The sequence below is a fragment of the Symphalangus syndactylus genome, chromosome 1 (genome assembly GCF_028878055.3).
Source record: "Symphalangus syndactylus isolate Jambi chromosome 1, NHGRI_mSymSyn1-v2.1_pri, whole genome shotgun sequence".
Classification (NCBI taxonomy): domain Eukaryota; kingdom Metazoa; phylum Chordata; class Mammalia; order Primates; family Hylobatidae; genus Symphalangus; species Symphalangus syndactylus.
In genome coordinates, this window is record NC_072423.2 from 53,429,886 (window position 1) to 53,452,173 (window position 22,288).

The following is a 22,288-nucleotide window of genomic DNA, read 5'->3' on the forward strand; positions in this document are numbered from 1 at the left end:
TTATTGTTTCCTTATGTTGGTATCTATGCATCTGGTGGGACAGTTGGCTCTTCCGATTTTATGGAGTACGATATGTAGGGAAACTTATGCATATTGATGAGTCTTGGGGTATCAGTGTTTTAGTTTGTTGTATTTAGTCCCAGGTGGATACAGTAATGTAGTCTCTATGTAGTTTCTTCAGCTGTAATCTATGCTAGTGACATTTGCAAGTGTCTCACTTGCCTAAGCTGAGAGAATCTGTGGTGATATGACTTTGCTAAGAGTGGACTCACTGGGCTGTTTCTCAGATCAGGGACACATGTGTACACATGATGGGTCAGCTAACTTAGGGTCTGGCTCACTGGGGTTGAGGCCACAGGGCTGTTACTCTGCCTGGAAGTATGGGCATGTAGTTGCTCAACTGCCTTCAGGTGTGTCTTCAGGGAAACCCCTGTTTTTTTTGTTTGTTTGTTTGTTTGTTTTTGTTTTTTTCAGGCTTGGGACCAGGCTCACAGCTGCTTGGCCAGCCTAGAGGCATGTCTGCCAGGGGTGGCCTGTGGGGCTGTTTCTCATGCCCAGCACATGGCCATATGGTTTCCTCGCTGGCCTGGAGTTGTGTTTGCTAGAGGTGGCCCATGGTGTTGTTTCTCAGGCCTAGAACATGGGCACACGGATGCTTGGTTTGTATGGGGAGCATTTCAGCCAGGCGGAGGGGAGGCTCAAGAGGCTATTTATCGAGTCGACATGGGCACAAAGCTGATCAGCTGGCCTGGCAGCATGTTTTCTGTGGAAGCCCATGGAGCTGTTTCTCAAGCCTCTGACATGGCTGTATGGTTTCCTGGCTGGCCTAGGGGCAGACCAGCTGTTTATTGGCTCAGGGACCTTTTCTACTCAGGGGTGAACATGCACTGGTTTGGCTGGTTCAAGGGTGGGTTTGCCCTGAGTGGGACTCAGATCCTTTCCTTGATGGAAGCGCTAGGGGTGGAGGAGTTGGTTTCCATGATGTGCAGGACCAGAGTCACAGCCAAACCTTGACCCAGGCTCCACACAGCTAGGGTTGTAGCATGTAGCCACTGGGCTTGGAATGAAGATGGAGCGCCATTGCTGCAGAGGTGCAGTGGCTACTGGCCTCCAGAGAAGGGTGCACTCTAGAGGTGGCTCTGGTATCAAGACAGTGCTGTGCTGCAGCAGCTTGGCTCACAGGAGGTGGGTGGGAGTTGGGGAAGTGCATAAGTTGATCTTCTAATTTGAAGCAATGCAACAGTGTAAATTTTCAGCAGCTCTCCAAACTGGGCTCAGGGCTTATGAGGACTGTGGAATTATCTTGTAGTAAATACTGTAGGTGTTTAAAGTGGCAGTGGGGGCTGATAAGGTTCTTCTGTTTACCTTTTTCCTGCAAAGGGAAGTTGCCCCTAGTTTTGAGCCCATCTGATTCAGGAACAGGAGATGGGGCTGCAGAGGCCAGGTGCCTTCATGCTGCTCTCTTGGAGTTCCAATTACCACAGTTGCCTCTCCACTCCCCTGCTCTACTCCAGCATTCTCTCTTTGACACTGCATTCAAATCTTCACTATTTATTTGTTGTTTTGGTTCTTTTTGGGGTGTGGATGAACTCCAGGCACTTCTAGGGAGCCATCTTGTTGACGTCACTCTCCCTTTCTCTCTTTATTCATGCAAAATTAAAGAAAGTATTCATCATGTTGTTTCCTTACCTCATGGGAGCTGATTGATCACTGGAAAGAAGAAACAGAAAGAAACTAGTCCACTTAAGAAACCATTCCCAATGGTTAATCACTCCTGCTAATTTCTGAGCCTGAATATATATGGCATTAAAAACTTCTATAATATACACATGCATCTGCTTCAGAGTTCAAAATAAATTCAAAATAAATTTCTGGATTTTCCTTAGATAATTCAGGTTTATAGTAATTCAAGTTTGTAATTTTTGCCTGTGTAATGACCCTATTATCTTTCATGGACTGATTCATGAAAATCTTTAGAACACTCTAAATCTGAGAATTATGTTTTCCTTTTAAGTAACTTTCTATATTTGTTGAGTCTGGCCTGAAATTAATCTTTAATCCATCATCTAGAAATTAATTATAGCAATATCACTTCTAGGGTAGCTCCAAGAAATAGCCTTTTGAAACTCTAGAGGTAGAATTTATGAATTATGTTCTCTCAAGTTAATGCATCTGTAAAATGCCAGATAAGTTTTAGGCAGTCTTAGAGTAGAAGCAATCCTGAACAAGAAGTATGTCTAGCACTTTCTCTAATTTTTCAGCTATTACAAATGATTTGTCCCAGTTTTTCCGTATTTTCAATTCCAATAACTGACCTATTCAGAAAAGAGGTGTTTGGCCATGTGTCAGGATAAAATTAGCCAATTGGGATAGGGAATAAGTCAATTTAATAGTAATATGTATTCAATTATAGTGTTGATGGAATGAACAGAAAACCATCTAGAATTGTCTAAAGAATGTGACATTGCAACCAAAAATTTTGAGAGCTTTTACCAGTTGTTAAGTACTTCCTAGCACTCCAGCTGAAATCTTCTATGCAAGCTGCATAATCTCGAAGGGTTTTTTGCTTGAATATAATGGAATTCTGGTGGAAAAGTGAGAACATCAGGTCACTCTGGTTCCAGGTTAGAATCATAGTGCTAGAACTAAGTGGAAACTTAGTAAAAAGGAAGGAATAAAGAGACATAAAGAGTTTTCTTCAAGCCTATTTTATGAAAAACCCCTTATACATGCTAATTAATTTAACGTTCACAAAACTGTACAATTGTTATTAACACATTCATTCTGGGAGTAAAGGGGTTTTCCCAAGGTAAGCTTTTAGGTGACTGTGTAGAGTTTAGGGACCAGGACATCTCATGCCAGTCTTGGTAGAGTCGTAAGACATAAGACTTACATTCTGACCAACAAAGATTCAGTTAAGCTGAAAGCTTCGAAATAATCATATTGGGGGTGGGGGTCGTTTTCAATGCTAGAAAAAGACAATGTGTCAAGTCCTTAGAAAGTTCCAGTCCACAGTAATCTGGTGCATAACTTTAGAAGTCTATGACTTGCCTTGAGTGCTTTTTCAGATATTTTAACTAATCTCAAACTGTTCTTTATGTTCTCAGACCTCCCTTCAACTACTGTTTGTTCACCTCTGAGACAAGGTTTATAGGCCCATCCTTTGAGTAAAATAAAAGTCAGAACCTTCTCAAAAGTTTCTTGGAGGGCATAATTTCTGCTAGTACTTAGAGCATCTTTAGTTCAATCAACAGAACAAAACAGCTCTAATAAACTAAAGCTTGATTTATGCACCATGCAACTTCTATAAGAATTCCAGACGAGACTGATATTTTTAAGCAGTTATAAAATGAACATTCTATTAATTCATTAAATTTTATCCCAAAGGATTTATGCCTTATAGCATGTTGAATCTGGAGCATATTACTCTTGTCCCACATGTAATAGCTTTTATTGAGTTACGAATTGCTATCACATCCTTGGCTTTTAATCAAGGTCCGTAAAAGTAATGGTTAAGATAGACCATTGCTTCTTGGTTTTTCAAACTAATAAGGGAGTTAGTCATATTGTCAATATGCCCCAAAAAAACTACAAAAGTAATTGACCTTAGATTTCCAAACTAAAAAAGTTATTTTTTCTTGATAAAATTTATTTCTTTTTAATTAATAATTAAGAGTTCCCTACACTTTCTTATTTCTCTCTGAGTTAAGCTGCTTAGAAGCTCAGTTATTTATGCTGAACATTTCTAGGATAATCACTTCCTTATCTCTCTCTGTTCCATATTTATAACTTTGATCTGGTAATTTTTGCTTGTTTCATTGGTCTTCATTTACTAAGATTCTTTTCCACTCCATTCATAGGCAGAATACTTTGCCAAAATTGAGTGAAAAGGAATCTGCTATTAATCATAATATTGGGAAGGTCTAATCTGTATTAGTGGGAAATGGTTGCCGGGAAGAAGGGAAGGAGAATACAAGGAAAACAGAAATAGTGTGAAGGTACAGCAGGATTAAAGTCCCACGATGGCTGCTAAGTAACCCCTTAGTCAAGCATCAGAAAAGTTCATTTTTCCTGACACATTCGAGGAGGTAAATAATGAAAATGTGATAGAAATAAAGCATTGAACATTTATGGATCTTGATAGTACAAAACATTTGAGAATATAATAAAACTTTATTTGGCTTGCTGTAAATATCATATGGGAACATAGTTTCCTTCTCCATTCTACTGGGTTAGTATTTTGCTTGTCAAAAATTGGATGGCAAGTTGACTTTTCAGTATTTCCATTTAATTATCTGAACTTTGTTTCTACTTTTCTTCTTCCTGTTCCAAAGGAAATGTGGTTCAATTGAAAGAACATTGACTTCAGAGTCAGATGTTTCTTAATTCGAATCCTGGTTATGCTAATTATTTGCTCTAAGAATATTAAAAATATACTTAACTTTTCTTAGTCTAGGTTTCTCATCTCTTAAATAAATGTAACAATATCTGTATGGTACCTTTGGGTGATAAATACATAATATTGTGTATAAAACATTCAACCTGGGGCCTGACAAATAATAACTTCTTAAAGGTATTAGGGATAAGTAGCATAAAAATACTCCTATAGCGTGGGGCTACCTTTGTTGTTCAGGATTTAAAAAAAAACAATCTTTAACAACTTACCTACATATTTTACTCTTAAGTCTGTCTCCCAGTAATTGTGATAAATGCGTGGGTTCTAAACAACATGTTGAACATAATGATGGTTATTTGTTGAATACTTAATATGAGTGATGCCTTAAGCATATTACCTTATATACATTTTCTTCTTTTACCTCCCATACTTATTTTATGAAAAAAAGTGTTATCCCAATTTTACATATATAAAAACTGATATTTGGTACTAGTAAAGATATTTTGCTATAGCAACTCGTATGTGCTCAAGTATCCAATTCAGTGTAAATTAAAGCTTTCCTGGAAAGCAATTCATCAATAGATGTAAAGAACCTGACATTCACAATCTGTAACTCAGTAACATTATTTCTAAAAATACAACTTTAAGAAAGTAACCAAGATCAAAGCCAACAGAGATGCAGGTTTAAGGATGTTTATTAACAGTTAACGTAACAGCCACTGAAAACACGGTTCATGAGGTCAACAATTATTGTTTATTTTGTATACACTGCTGCATTCCAGTGCTTAAACAGTTCTTATACAGATACTCAATAAATGTTTATGGAAACCATGACTACATACTAATAACATATAATAGGAAATTTTAAATATACAAATTTTTCAATAATAGGATAGTGTTTACATCTATGAGTATTAAGATAAATTATAAATTCATTCAATGTAGAATTTTTAAAAATTAATGAGACTTCTGCTTTTGTAGTAGATGAGAAAGATCTTGTTAGACTGACTCTGCCAGAGATAATAACTTTAAATTCAGGACCTAAAAAAGAAATGACACCAAAAAGTCAAAACGCATATCTGTGGATTTGAATATTTGTATTATTTCTTTTTGTAATTTAAAATATTTCACCAAAAACACATATACTTTCATACAAAAAGAAAGATAAAATAGTGTCATGTCCTATTTTCAGATAGAACCAGGTTGGGCTGCCACCTATACTTTCTGTTAGGGTCCTGGCCACCAAAATGTTTCCTAATAATGCACAACCATAGCCAGTGATACCTGGTCCCACTAATTCAGTCCGGCCCATAGTCACTTAAACATATCTCAAATTTTGCTTTAAGATTGTAATTCTTTAGAGTATCCATCTTCCTTTCCTGATCTCAAACCTTACATAAGTTCTCTAACTTTGCTCTTAGTGCTTCTCTGTCACTGGAAATTAAACTGAAGCCATTTCTTTGATTCTGATGTTAGATCTGATTATGTAGTGTTGCTCCCTTTTTCTCTTTGAATGTGACTGTTCATCCACCTTTCAGCTATCTTTTGTTCTAGTACAGGACTCTATTCCAGCAGTGTAGCTCTCTGCTGCCACCTTCTGGTTTGTAACCGCTAAAACCAGGCTGCGGGTCAAAGGTGATTGTTGAATGTGCCCTCTTTCCAGCTTCTGAGATATTGTCACATCCTTTGCTCCAGGCTTCTTCCAAGCTCTTCAAAGTGATCCTTTGATCTCTTTTATTCCTTTTCTCCAAAACCAGAATTGAGTCGTTGTGACAGAGACCTTATGACCTGCAAAGCTTAAAATATTTACTCTCTGGCCCTTTACAAAAAGTTTGCCATCTCTGTTCCAAAGAACACAGGAATAGCAAACGTAGGCAGCAGCCAGTGCCTGGAGGGCTGAGAGAAAGCACCCTAAGAAGGAACAAGCATGGAAGAGGCTGCCCTCTCCCAAGTAGAGTGAAGCTTTATTGGAGAGGGTGGGGTTGTTTCTCAACACAGGGTTCAGCAGCAGCTATCTGCGACTTGCTGAAGAGACTTGATGGAGGTAGAATGGAGTTTGTGGGCAGAGAACCTCCCCACACACCAGCTGGTGGCAGTTCTGCAGGAGGATGGAGAAAATAACAACGGTCCACTGGAACAAGGAACCAGGACACAGGGACCCTTGCTGCTGCAGCTCTGCCTGCCTGTCCCCTGCCCTCTGTTGATAAAGCCTAGCTTTACTCCAAAAGTAAAACTGCAAAAGGAAACTGCTCACAGGATCCACCTCCATTATCACAGATCAGAGTTAAAAACAGTAGATTTGCAGCTAAGAGGCAATAATTAGATAATGAGCACAAATGCATAGTCTACATGCAAATTTCTCTAATTCAATTGGTTGGTATATGTCATTGAGCCCCAGGCATTGTATTTATCTGTTATAACTTTTGAGTCTCTTTTAATCTTAAAAAGTCTCTACATTTTTTTAAAAAAGTTGTCTTTCACTACGTTACATTTTCAAGAGTCTAGGCCAGTTACTTTGTAGGATTTCTCTCAATATGGATTTGTCTTTTTGTTTCTTCATAATTAGATACAAGTTAAACACATCTGGGAGGAATATAACATAATTATAATAACATAATATTATGTCCACAAGCACATGGTCTATGTTTGTCTCATTATCAGTGATATTAAGTTTGATCAGTTGGTTAAAGTTATGGTCAAGAAATATATTCATTTCCCCATTGTAATTAATAAGTAATTAATTGAGTGATATTTAAGAATACATGGCTATTTTTTTCCAACACATTTCACCCAGTGGATTTAGAATCAGTGATCCTTAGTAGAATCCATTATTGGAACAGTTGCTAAGTGGCAATTTTTCTGGGCTTTCGTTTCCTTTACGATGAATTGGCAATTTGAAGAACTTGAACGTTTAGCACAAGCTGGGCCACAGGCCACGTTTCTGGAGAAGGCAGTCTTCCTTCAGTGCTTTCTCAGGTATTTATACTTTAGAAATATATGTTGCATGCAATCCTAAGTCAGAATCAACCTCACTGTCTTTTCTACCACCTCTCCCATCTCTCCACATCTCAGGAAAAACATCTCAAAGGCCTTGTTGTACCATCCATCTTAAAGATGCTACATATAAATGTGATTGTGACATTGTAATGGGCCCTGAGCTACTCCTCATATAAAGATATTTTTTTAAAAAGTAACATATTTTTAGTTTGAAAGAATCTGGAACTTCTACAATTTAATTCTCCAAACTAGAGATCAAAAGCAAGCTTGTTTGTTAATCATAAACCCATTTGCTCAATAAATTATTCATTTGGCAAATATTGTATAACGGACAAAGTGCTAGCAGCCAAGGAGCTAGAGGAGGGAGCTTACTGTGAAGAGCTGCAGAATGTGTCCAGGCTCTAGTAGCAGGCAGTCCTGGTGCTGATACATGTTTGAAGACTGGTCCTGTGACAAATTCCATTACCTTAGACCTCAGTTTTATCATATTTGAAAGTGGATAATAGCTATTTCACTAATGGATATGATAATTAACTTACACACACACACACACACACACACGCAGCCTCAGAGTTAATGTGGTTCCACTTACAGTTTTTCTACTTTACCATGGTGTGAAAGTGATGCATATTCAGTGGAGACCATACTTTGAGCACTCATACAGCCATTCTGTTTTTCCCTCTCAGTATGGCATTCAATAAATTACATGAGCTATTCAACATGTTATTATAAAATAGCCTTAGGTTAGAGGATTTTGCCCAATGTAGGCAATCAGTATTTCACTAAGCAGACCACACTATAGTTCTTGTGACATTTTTCCTCTTGGTAATTTGAACTCATTTAACCCTGGCTTTTTCTCAGCAGCTACATAATTCATGTTGAATAATGAAAGGTAGTATCTCCCCAGGAGCCCATAAGCTTCTAGCAGATTTCATTTTGGAACCAACTATGGCATCACTAGCTAATTGGAACCCTTTCACCCAAAGTCTTGGTTCTTCAATGTCAACTATAGGTGGCTAAGATTCAGAATTCAAAGAGGTGTCCCATTTGCCTGGAAAGCCTCATGTTAAAGGAGGCCCTACAAGAAAAGGGGCACGTGAGAGTCAGAAGGCTCTACATTAAATATTCCTATAACTTTGAGGGTTCCTATATATCTGGGTGTCACTGAGATGCTCTCTGTCACATTGTGTAAATTAGTATCCTGGTTCCATCAATTGCCAGCTTTGTGTGCTTGGTCAATTTATGCAATCTTTCTGTCAGTTTTCCTATGTGCAAAAGGGACAATCATAACTATTTTATAGATTTCATTGTGAAGTTAAGACAAGATAATTCTACCAGAAAGCATATAATGTATCTTAGCCATCATTACTAGGAGTAGTACAAATGGTAGTTTTATCATTGAGGGAACCAATGGCATTTATATTGTTATGTGAATGTAACTTCCCAGATTCTCCTTCAGGAATCATCTCAGTCACTTTACTTAAGGTCATTCCCGTTCCTGGGGTCGCTCACATTTAATGACCAAAAAAAATAGAATGATAGCCTTGCTACCTTAGTCCAACTTGGGGCAAATCTGACAGTCCATTATTGCTCATGATTTGCTGTGGGGTTGATTGAGGTTGTTGTTGGGGGTCTATTGCAGCTCATCCTATGTCTCTGTCCAATCCTGCTTTGTTCCTCTCTTGTCCACAGGAGTTGATTCCAAATATGCTCCTTAATAAGTATCCTATACACTAAACTTAACTCTAGAGTCAGCTTTACAGGGAACGCTGCCTGTGATAATAGGATAGGAAAACAAATAAATCCCCTCTCTCAGATGTTGGACCTGTAATCTAAGACCTTTGACCATCAGAGCTCTCCCTATATCAGTCTTTGGGGTACTCTATGGTGTTTTGGAAGTATTCAGTAGTTCTCTCAGAAACTGTCTAGCCTCCTGGCATTTTCCCAGTGCTTTGGGTAGACCATTTTCTGTAAAGAGAACAGTCTCATAGGAAGGCCTTGAGCATCTGCCTGGAAACACTCCCTGTGGTGTTGTGTCTTGTGTAAGTATGCAATTGGCAGCCCAGCCAGGGATAAATACTTTCTTTCCTGGTGACTGGTCATTTAACCTGGCTGTGTGGATCACAGAGGTTTGGGGGCATGGTAGAAAACGGAGCTTGGTAAAGTTCTTTGAGATGCTAGACAGAAGCTCCAGACGTTTTGCCCATGCAGTGTACAAATTTGTCCACTGGTAACAGGCTGAGTTGGTTTTGTACAAAGATTTCAAATGTAGTATCTTTCTTCTTTTCAGAGAAATACAAGTGTCTTATTCTTTTTTTTTTTTTTTTTTTTTTTGAGACGGAGTCTCGCTCTGTCGCCCAGGCTGGAGTGCAGTGGTGCAATCTCAGCTCACTGCAAGCTCCGCTTCCCGGGTTCACGCCATTCTCCTGCCTCAGCCTCTCCTTGTAGCTGGGACTACAGGCGCCCGCCACCACGCCCAGCTAATTTTTTTTATTTTTTAGTAGAGACGGGGTTTCACCGTGGTCTCGATCTCCTGACCTCGTGATCCTCCCACCTCGGCCTCCCAAAGTGCTGGGATTACAAGCGTGAGCCACCGCGCCCGGCCCAAGTGTCTTATTCTTGCAGCTTCAGACTTCTTATCTATTTAAATTTCTCATATACTGCCTGCAGTTCTTTCCAAGCCATACATCCACAAGTTCTTTTCAAACAATATTAACTTACCCAATTTAAGTGACTTGAATTCATTTCAATAATAACTTTCTTTCTCACTAGTTGACAATTAAAAAAAACAAAAAAACTTCAAAGAATGAATGGATGAGTGAATATTAAGGAAACACAAATGAATCAATCCATATTGTAACCAGAGTGATCTAAAACACACACTTTGCTTATCATTCTTCAATAATTTTATTAATGTACCCGGAAGGTTCTGCATAATCTAAGAGTTGTTTGTTTCTTCAGCTTCACCTCATTCACCAAGTCTTTTCTCCAACACATGAAACACAACAAAAGCACACATGCCCATACATACACATTTTTCAATTAGTTTCAGACAAAGGTCAAATCTAGCTATTTTGGAATATGATATATTTTTCTCCAGTCTACAAAGCCATTTTAAATTTTGTTCCATTTCTATTAAATAATAAACAAACTGAAAAACTGTGCTGTATCTGCTATCATGTTAGAAGAGGTTGCTAATTTATTTAAAATTATTAAAACTTATTGTTGCATAAATTCATTTTAGATGTAGATATATCCTTAAGTAAAATGATATATGAAAGTTACTGCTTTATTTACCACCTTCATGTTTCCTTCTTTGGAATTATTCTTTTGCTTGAGGTGAACATAATTTTGCTGGTTTGCTATATTGAGTAGACGAAGTGTTAGAGCAGAGGCTTGCTGGCTTGTTTCTTTGTAAGGTGTCTGTAGACCCTGGGATATGATGAGGGATTCAGTATTGAAGTAGGGGTATCAGAGGCATGTCTGAATTTTTATTGTTCCTCCTTGTAAAACTGTATGTGTGTATATATATATGTATATATACATATATGTATATATGTGTTATATATATACGTATATGTATATATGTGTGTATATATACATATATGTATATATGTGTGTGTATATATATATATATGTATATATATATATAAACACACACACATACATATATCTTTTGAATCTGGAGGACAGCCTAAATCCCAGCCAACTCCTCCCTCAAATCAGCGATTCCAAGATGTAATTTTAAGACAGAAGAAACTTTATGAACTACTTCCAATTCTGGTTTTGTGTGATAATTTAAAGCAAGTGTATGAACAATTTACAACAATTTTTCCAGGTAGCAAAGAAAAGATTTTTCCAAATTTTTCCCCTACAAACTTGAAAGGTATGATTTTTTTTAAAAAAAAGGAATTGTTCCAGCTAAATGGAGAGTCTGCTCTTATTGTGCACACTTCACACTTGACTTGCATCTATCTTGTTTTGAAAGTTGATTGTGTTTATTCCAGAAAGTAATATTAAAAACAAACTGATAGTTTTTAAAAGGAGAAATTGATGACTACCTTGTTTCACTTTCTCATCGCTTTGATTTTTTAAGTTTAGGACTATAAAATGCAAACTGAAAAGACTGAAATTTTGTAGTCTAATTCTTGGTGCTGTACCACTTAATTTCGTTACCTCGAATAACACCAGGATTTTAAAAATACATATAATAAATTATAATTAATATTTTACTCTATATTGAAACATTAAAAATTTATCTTATATTAGCAATTGTTTTTAAAAATGTTTTTGACATTTTATGAAGAAAATCCTCATTTAAAAAATTTCCTAACATATAGGATAGAGAAGAATTCCTGAAAAAACTCACTCGAGGTGAAGTGGCTGCTGGAATGGTGCTTCAGGTAATATTAATTTGGTTTTAATATTTTATTCTTCCTTTAATTTGCATTTTACTTAGCATTTTAAATTTGCCTGTAATGAGGCATCTTGTCACTACTTGGTTTGCAAGCCAGCAGTTTTCTCTCCTTAGCTGATGACAGTTGCCCTCTGTGTACAACCAGCAGTGTCTGATGATGCATAAAGAAATTGACCTCCCATACACATATCTCATTTTGTGGCTTAATAGGGATTTCTGCCAGTCTAGTAAAAGGGCAGTGGAATCTTATTTTTAAGTGTCTGACTGTTTAGTTTGCTTTGTGATGATGTTATGTTTTCTTTACTCTTAGTATCTTTCACTTGGATTTCCTTATTTAACCCTGAAAGAAAAATATGCTATGATACTTCCACATAAAGATTTTGAAAATAAATCATGGAAGCTGGCAAAATCAACTTGAATTTTTAAAATCTTTTTCTACCACCTGCATATCCTTTGGAATCCAGATTGGGTTTTTTGATCCATGCCATGCTTCTAGAATGCCTCCCCTTTAGAAATACATACATATTTGAAATTAGTATTATTATTATAAGAAAAAAAAACAAGAGTCAACACAGTTTCAGTGTTTTTGTTTGTTGGTGGGTTTTTGTTTTTGTTTTTTTGAGAAAGAGTCTCACTCTGTCACCAGGCTGGAATGCAATGGCGTGAACTCGGCTCACCACAACCTCCGCCTCCCAGGTTCAAGTGATTCTCCTGCCTCAGCCTCCCGAGTAGCTGGGATTACAGGCATGCACCACTATGCCTGGCTAATTTTGTATTTTTAGTAGAGACAGGGTTTCTCCATTTTGGTCAGGCTGGTCTCGAACTCCTGACCTCAGGTGATCTGCCTGCCTCAGCCTCCCAAAATGCTGGGATTACAGGCGTAAGTCACCACACCCGGCCCAAACAGTGTTTTTTGAGATGATCTACACCTCTGCTTCTCTTTGAAGCAAACTTAAATTTTGTAATTTTTTTCTGTTACGAAATTTGGCATTTTCAAACATAGAAGCAGTGTTTGCTTCTCTATGTTTCAAAACAGTAAATTTCCTAATTTATTTCTATACATATGTTTTATTTCTAAGTGTCTAACTGGAAGGACCTGTTAGTTGGTTTTGTCTTATATTGCAGTACTTGCATATATTCCACAATGTGTTATTAGTGTGTTCTCTAACTCGGTGTTCTCCAATCCTTACTTAAGAATGATTGATTTTGACATTTTGGGCTGGGAAATATTTTTTTAAATGTTTAATTTTTATTGTCTATTAAAGTGTTTCTTTCATTCCTTCTAACAATAACTGTGTTATCTTTAAATATACTACATTTGGCAGGGTGTGGTGGCTCATGCCTGTAATCCCAGCACTTTGGGAGGCCAAGGCAGGTGGATCGCTTGAGGTCAGGAGTTCGAGACCAGCCTGGCCAACATGGCAAAACCCCTTCTCTATTAAAAATACAGAAATTAGCTGGGCATGGTACACACCTGTAATTCCAGCTACTGAGAAGGCTGAGGCAGAAGAATCGCTTGTACCTGGGAGGTGGAGGTTGCAGTGAACAGAGATGATGCCACTGAACTCTAGGCTGGGTGACAGAGCAAGACTCTGCCTCAAAAAATAAAAAAAAAGTATATATATATAATATTATATTACATACACGAGATTTTTGGATATTATAATATATGTAATATAATATAATATATGTAATATATATTACATTCGTATCCATTTATTATGGTGACATTTATTGTATTATTTGATTTTCAAATAAAAACAAATATTACTGCCTGTCACTGAAAAAGAGGCTCAATAAATGTTTAAGTTAATAACTGAATGAATTATTTAAAATCTTTGCTGGCAGGAAAAACTATATTCCATTTACGAAGTCCAGGCACTTGAGCGGAAAGAGCTTATAAAAAATAGAGCAATATGTGCCATATCACTGGCAGAACTACAGGAACCTCTGCTTCAACTAGAAGATGAAGCTGAAAGAATCAGAACTCTCTACAAAGAACATTCTGTTGTAAGCATTTAATAAATCAAAAAATTAATGTGCAGAAATATATACGTTAGTAAGTTACGCATGTGATTTTACATTATTTGGAAAATTATGATTTCACATAGGGGCAAACTAAGTAACTATTTTGGGACCACACAACTTGATCTGCAGTGAAACTCTATAGCAAGACCATTAATGCTATTATCTAGAACCCCATAGTCTTACAGGGTACTTGGGAAAAGCAGGTTTCAAGTGTGTGAGTAGTGACTTAACTGGTGTAAACATTCATTATGTTAAACTTAATTCAAAGTCTTCACTCCTTCTTAATGAAATGCTAAAATTGTGCTTATTTGCATATAAAATGTAAGGGATCTTGAAATTTTCATGATAAATTTTTGATGCATGTAGATGTTTAGACAGCTAGGATGAAAAATAAAGCAAATGTTGATAAAATATTTTCAAAATTACAAGTTTATGGCAGTAACTGATATCACTAGCCCTTCCCAAAGAAAAATTTAATCGAAAAACATGTGTTAATCCTGTCATTAGTCTTTTGGAGAACTAGAGGGTGTGGCAAGAGTTATACATTCTTGTCCTTCCCTGCAGGGTGGCCATACATATATTTGTTTGAGCCATTTTGGCACCAGAACTTTTTTTCCTTTGCAAATAATAATGTAACTTTATATTTTTAGTCTTTGATAATTTTCAAAATGTCTTTATTTCTTAAAATTGTGATTTAAAAAGTGTTTCTATTTTAAAAATTTATTTTGAGCTTCAAAGCCTTTCTATGAAATAGGCAAGAGGGAGTTTACTGGTATCAAAGACTTGAGAAAACTTGTGCTTAAAGAGCCTGAGCAACGTGTATAAGGTCGTGAAGCATGGAAACAACAAATTCCGAGTACCACTATATTTAGGGCTTCTAAATGCTATCATCATGCTCCTGCAAAGAATGTATAAACAGTACAAACATCTAGTGGGATAAATGATTTTAATGATGGCTCCCCCTTACATTAATGATGGAAATTTATTAATTGCATCAAAAGCCTAAGTGAGGTTGTCTGAGTACAATAATGAATTCCAGAAAAGATTAATGATTTTTGTTTCCTGTTATTTTATAACAGCCATGGTTTTACATCTTCTTGTAATTCAGTAATCATTTTTGGTTTGATTATATTTTAATAGTTAATAAATTATAAGAATTAATAATTTAGCACACAGTAAGGAAGAATAAGTTTTTACATACTTTTTGGTAGTGATTGCTTACTATTTGTATTTGGAGTTTTAGTTTTGATTAAAACAAATATTATAACAAAAATTCATAATTTCTATGTAAGCTTATTTATTTTTGTTACTTAACTAAAATTCATTAGATTTTGGCTTTCTCACATAGTGCTAATATAATATTGAAATTTTTGGATATACAGTATATTTCTGTAATTCATGTGTGGTGGTTCTTTCCCTTTATTTGCCAAAATAAATGCTGTTGTTATTAAAATAGTCACTTAAGTACAATTTGGCCTAAATGAGGATAATTGGGTTGCAAATGCTGCACATCTTAATATCTGAATGTCTTCTAGATGCTTAATAATATAATTGATCAGAAAGATCTTATTAGAAGAAAGGTAGAAAAAGTAAAGAAAAAATTACGAAAAAAGAGGAAGAAAACCCTTGATGCACTAATAGAAACTGAGGTAAGAATTTAAGTTCGAAATCTAATTTTGAATTTACAGTTTATGTATGTCAGTGAAAACTATTCAAGCAAGTTTAATTTTAAATGAATGTGTCTCATTTCTTATTGGTTGTACTAAATCAACTAGGGATAAAAGTGCACACACTCACACACACACAGTCCTTGTGTTTTCATTTACTTTCTCGCAGTATCTTTCTCACTGGTCTAGTTTATCAGGGACATGCCTCCTAATCAGGATAAATACAAGGAAAATTTGATATTGGATTCATGCAGAAGTCTACTGCTTTCTGTGATGGCCATGCTGTCTCCTTTTACTTGGAGATTAAAAACAAAACAAAAAAAAATGAAGAAGAAGAAAAGAAATAAAAAGGAAAGAAAACAAGAAAGAACAGAGGGAGAAAAGGAAGGAAAAGGGGAATTGCTATGGTCTGAATGTTTGTGTTCCCCCAAAATTCATATGTTGAAACATAATCCCCAATAAGAGGCTAGGCCAGAGGTGATTAGATTATGAGAGCTTGTTGGGATTAGTGCCCCTATAAGAGAGGCCCCAAGAATCTTGCTTGCCCCTTCTACCACATGAGTATGAAGGAAGAAGACACCATCTCTGAAGCAGAGGGGGAGGCTTCATGAGACACCAAATCTGTTGTTGCCTAGTTCTTGGATTGCTTAGCTCTAGAACTTTAAGACATACATTTCTATGGTTTATAAAGTACTCATTCTAAGGCATTTTGTTATAACAGCCTAAACAAACTAAGACAGGAAGAAAGAAAATGAAGAAAGGAAGGAAGGAAGGGAGAGAGGGAGGGAAGGAGGAAGGAAGGAAGGAAGGAAGGAAGGAAGGAAGGAAAGAAGGAAGGAAAGAAGGAAGGAAGGAGGCACAAAAGGAGGGAGGGAGAGAAGGAAGGAAGAAAGGGAGGGAGGGAGGGAGGAGGAAAGGAAGGAAGGAAGGAAGGAAGGAAGGAAGGAAGGAAGGAAGGAAGGAAGGAAGGAAGGAGAAGTCAAAATTAAACAATAAAAAATAGCATGATTACACTTTTGTTAAATGGCTAGAATCTTCTATTTACATATGTCTACTGTTTTAGCCCCAAATCATCAATCTGACACTCTGAAACTACAAAATATCACATTTAATATAAACATGCTTAAACTAGTGAGCATTTCCTTTTCAGATAGAGAACTTAGATCACTAATATAATTTAATTATTTTTATATTGTATCATATAATTTGACTATACATTTTAATATTCCAAAAGATAATTTAATTTAAAAACATATACATAATTCTTTAAATTTTAAGCCAACTGCTACTAAGATTTTGTTCTTAGAAAGCATCTTCACTTATCCAATTAAAGTTAACTTTTTCTATTCATCTTACTATTGGTTTTGTACACAAAGCCTTTATTTAGTTGTCAGTTAAAATAAAGGATTGACTTTACATGGTAAAATGATACTCTGTTTTGCCAGGGAAAAGACCTCCACTGGCTTTGCTTTTGATGAGGAGAGCTTAAAGCAGAAGGTTTTTAAATTATGAGATGCCCTATTGGAGTCACAGCTTAGAAAAGAAGTATAGTTCAATAGCCAAAAAATAATTTTAAAATAATTTACTTTTATTTGCATTTTATAAAGGACACTGTGACCAGAACTGTAATGGTATCCTCATCACTCCCAAGGGACGCTCCTTGTACATACCTCTTTGCCTTTCCCTCCGATGTTCTCACACACTACAGGGACTAAGTGTCTCTCATCAATTTTCTGAAAAGTCACCCTTCCTATTTACCTCATGTCCATCTATCTCTTTCCCTCTTTTACTGAGCTATGTAGCAAGAATATTTTAATATAGCAGTTGGGCAAAGGCAAGACTCACTTCTTCAATAGAGATGGGACTAGAGCCCAAACTCGACTGTTAGAGTCAGCTTACTTTTTAGCCAAAAGAAGGAGAGAAAAGTCAAAGAGCACTGCAAGTTTAGTGCTGTTGTCTTCTGCATGAACTCGTGCCTACTAGGTCTGCTAGGCACTATATTCACATCTTCAGGTGAAAGAGAGTGTAGCTTCTCTGAGGAAGATGACTGAGCGTGTGCGAGGCTGTGGACACGGAGTAGACTTCACTCCTGAGAAAAAATGAAGTGAGTGAATTGCAGGGTTCATGGGCTATATTTGGTGTAGACTTCATAACAGTAAACAGCTCCATCCCTGTCTGGTACCCAGGGCTTTGTGGGTTTCTCTGAATAAGCAAATGCTTAAATACATTCAAGTATACTTAAGAGAGTATCCTTGGTAGTGGCACTTCTTGCACGCTAGAATTTGGGAATTAGGAGTCATAAGTGGAAGATGTGATTACTACAGCAGTGAAAAATGACTGGGTCAATTCAGAGCAGAAAAGAAAATCATTTTCCCAGCATGGGTATTGTCTTCAGCCAATGTTATCAGTAGAAGTCAGGTAGGTCAGCTACCTCTTATGAGCTTCATTAATTATTATCAACGTCATTTATTAATGTTGATTTCAATGTGCTGACAAAGGGCAAACACATGGCTCAGATCATTTCATTGAATTCTCACAGCAACCCTGTGAAGTACTTAGTATTGCATTTATATAAATTAAAAGCTGAGGTTTAGAGAGGTTAAATTCCCAAGTAGCAAGAATCCCCTTCTGTCCAATCTCAAAACTCATGCATGCCAATATCTACTATGTATACTAAAATCTCATGTAATTTCTTTTAGCAGCAGTGACCAAAAAGCAAGGGCCAGTTTTGGTATAGAGAAAATAGTAAAGGCTTTGGAGTCAGAGAAATCTACTGTTTAACCAGTCATCACCACTTAAACTAGCTGTACCATCCAGACTACTCTGGATTTTTTATTGTAAAATGGATATAACATTGATTATATTGCTACTGTGAGTCATAAAAGGCACAGTTCAAATACAATGCATAGTACAGTAATCTGTGCATTGTAACACCCACTGATTGCTCCCTTACCCCCATTGCCTTTTCTACAAAGTAGAGACTGGGATTTGTACTGTATCAGAGAGTATTGTGTTTCTGCAGATGGGAGCAATCTACAGACCAAAACATTTGTTCCTACCTGACATTAAATTTTACCCCCAAGTTAGTATGTATTCAGCATAAACAAATGGATGTGTGACTGGAGACTTTAGGGCTTTTTCCAAATTAGAAATATTTCCCTATGAAAGTTCTTATTGCTAACATTTCTATCTCTGGTGAATTATTGGCTGTAGGAAAGGGGAGAAAGTCAATATTGTCTTTATTATTATTATTATACTTTAAGTTCTAGGGTACACATGCACAACGTGCAGGTTTGTTACATATGTATACATGTGCCATGTTGGTATGCTGCACCCATTAACTCGCCATTTACATTAGGTATATCTCCTAATGCTATCCCTCCCTCCTCCCCCCACCCCATGACAGGCCCCGGTGTGTGATGTTCTCCACCCTGTGTCCAAGTGTTCTCATTGTTCAATTCCCACCTATGAGTGAGAACATGCGGTGTTTGGTTTTCTGTCCTTGTGATAGTTTGCTGAGAATGATGGTTTCCAGCTTCATACATGTCCCTACAAATTACATGAACTCATCCTTTTTATGGCTGCATAGTATTCCATGGTGTATATGTGCCACATTTTCTTAATCCAGTCTATCACTGATGGACATTTGAGTTGGTTTCAAGTCTTTGCTATTGTAAATAGTGCCGCAATAAACATACGTGTGCATGTGTCTTTATAGCAGCATGATTTATAATCCTTTGGGTATATACCCAGTAATGGGATGGCTGGATCAAATGGTATTTCTAGTTCTAGATGCTTGAGGAATCGCCACACTGTCTTCCACAATGGTTGAACTAGTTTACTGTCCCACCAACAGTGTAAAAGTGTTCCTATTTCTCCACATCATCTCCAGAACCTGTTGTTTCCTGACTTTTTAATGATTGCCATTCTAACTGGTGTGAGATGGTATCTCATCGTGGTTTTGATTTGCATTTCTCTGATGGCCAGTGATGATGAGCATTTTTTCATGTGAAGGACCTCTTCAAGGAGAACTACAAACCACTGCTCAACGAAATAAAAGAGGACACAACAAACGGAAGAATATTCCATGCTCATGGATAAGAAGAATCAATATCGTAAAAATGGCCATACTACCCAAGGTTATTTATAGATTCAATGCCATCCCCATCAAGCTACCAATGACTTTCTTCACAGAAGTGGAAAAAACTACTTTAAAGTTCATATGGAACCAAAAAAGAGCCCGCATTGCCAAGACAATCCTAAGCCAAAAGAACAAAGCTGGAGGCATCACGCTACCTGACTTCAAACTATGCTACAAGGCTACAGTAACCAAAACAGCATGGTACTGGTACTGAAACAGATATATAGACCAATGGAACAAAGCAGAGCCCTCAGAAATAATACCACACATCTACAACCATCTGATCTTTGACAAACCTGACAAAAACAAGAAATGGGGAAAGGATTCCCTATTTAATAAATGGTGCTGGGAAAACTGGCTAGCCATGTGTAGAAAGCTGAAACTGGATCCCTTCCTTACACCTTATACAAAAATTAATTCAAGATAGATTAAAGACTTAAATGTTAGACCTAAAACCATAAAAACTGTAGAAAAAAAACCTAGGCGATACCATTCAGGACATAGGCATGGACAAGGACTTCATGACTAAAACACCAAAAGCAATGGCAACAAAAGCCAAAATAGACAACTGGGATCTAATTAAAGAGCTTCTGTACAGCAAAGGAAACTGCCATCAGAGTGAACAGGCAACCCGCAGAATGGGAGGAAATTTTTACAATCTACCCATCTGACAAAGGGCTAATATCCAGAATCTACAAAGAACTTAAACAAGTTTACAAGAAAAAATCAACCCCGTCAAAAAGTGGGCAAAGGATATGAACAGACACTTCTCAAAAGAAGACATTTATGCAGCCAATATTGTCTTTAACCTGGTAATATGTCCTCTAGATGTATGTCAAATGTGGTTCCAATAGGATTTGTTGGTGGAAAGCATGTGGGCCATGAGAGAGAGGTGTCCTCATATCATTTTTAAAATGTTTGCCTTATAATGGGCCTCAAAAGAAATATTTAAAAAATTACAGAGAAAATAATAATAGATTTTGCTGCATGTTTTCTGTGTGTCAGGCATTGTTTTAAGTGCACAGACATAACAGCGCATCATTTCATTTTCATGATAAGCCTGTGAAGAGTGTGCTATTACCTCTATCTTACAGTTGAGAAATCTGATGCTTTGTTTCTTAATTAACTTGTACAGGTTCACATAACTCATTAGAGGTAAAGTTGCAATTCCAACCCAGACAATCTGACACTGAAATAGATGCTCTTAACCATTATATTGTATTGGTCATGTCACCCAAGTTTGCGTACAATGAATTAAAATCAGAAATCAATGACAAAGATATAGGGCAAAAAGAAATAAAAAGTATATGCACTACTAGAAATATTTCAGAATCACATTTCTTTTATTAATTTGCTTCTGTGCTAAGAAATTACTAAAATACAAATTACCATTTATTTATACATGACCAGTAATGACAAACTATATAGCAAAATTTATGACATAGGCCAATATAGTATTTTTACATTACCAATAAATGATTTTGATTTTTTAAAAAAATATAAAAATATTTAACATATTTATTAAGGGCAATGAAGAAAAAATGAAAATTAACAGCCATGGGAATGATTAAAAGGGGTATAATTATATACACAGTGAATTAAGTACTACTTTGCATAGGAATTTGTTTTAAGATCTATATCAATTGTATGATTTCTTTATAAAATAAAATGGTGAAAACTGGGTCAAAAGAAATAAAACACAAGAATAGATCAATGATCATAGAAGAAATTTAATTTGTCCAAACTCTACCAATGAAATCAAGAATCAGCCAAGATACTTTATGAGTCTCTCTACAAATACCACTTACAGAGCATAAGAAAGCATGGAAATCTTCTAAAATCATTCTATAATGAAACTAAAACCTTGCAACCATAACCAAAAATTAATAGCACAAGAAACAAATGCATTGGTGATCTTGCTTATAAATATAGATGACCAGATCATAAATATATTAGCTAAATAAATTTTACAGTGTGCTAAAAGATATACTATGCAAAACCAGATTCCTTTGAAGAGGAGACTCTTCAGCTAAGACTAAGTAATGAATGATGAAATCTCATCTAAACATCAAATTTAGGGATAGAGAGCATGCAGTATCTCAGAGTGTCCATACTCACACCTGTCCACTCTCTGTCTTTGGGTTTGCTTCCACCCCCACCCAAATAACTTAATACTCCAATGGGCCTATCAACAAATCCTAGTTAGCTATATTTCCACTACATTCCAGTATAAGGAGAAAAAATCCTTTTATTTATCAGTAGAAAATTTTCAGAACTTCCAGAAAAGGAAGGAAACAAAGCAGGAAGGATGTGAAAATTCAAATGCAGTACCCAATGTTCAAAATCTTAGACACATGGTAAGGTTTTATAGGAAAATAAATATAAAATATTAGTTGTTATTCTTGAAATCCACGAGTAAAGAAAGTATTTGGAAGCATATGGGGAAAATAGAAGATAGTGGAGGCAGAAGGAGCCATTGAGATCTGTAGAATCAGTTGGGAGAGTAACACTAATTAGCATCCATGCTGAATGTGGGGAACAATTCAATAAGTCAATCAGTGAGTCAGTCACTCAGTCCCATTTGAACACAAACAGTCATAAAGGGATGACACAAAAATAGATGCACAATCAAATGTTCATTC

General features: G+C 36.4%; 1 protein-coding gene across 5 annotated transcripts in view; it reads left to right on the plus strand.

The window, feature by feature from the left end:
- The window catches only part of CCDC178 (coiled-coil domain containing 178), a 515,586-nt gene that overhangs the window by 202,743 nt on the left and 290,555 nt on the right, over positions 1-22,288 (plus strand). For all 5 annotated transcript variants that reach the window (XR_010113908.1, XR_010113927.1, XM_063610669.1 and 2 more), the window contains exons 16-18: positions 11,734-11,796; positions 13,659-13,820; positions 15,374-15,487. Coding sequence is in view for 3 of the 5 variants with exons in the window: in XM_063610669.1 (XP_063466739.1) it covers positions 11,734-11,796; positions 13,659-13,820; positions 15,374-15,487 (339 nt within the window). In the remaining 2 variants the exon portion in view is untranslated. The remainder of the gene's footprint in view (positions 1-11,733; positions 11,797-13,658; positions 13,821-15,373; positions 15,488-22,288) is intronic.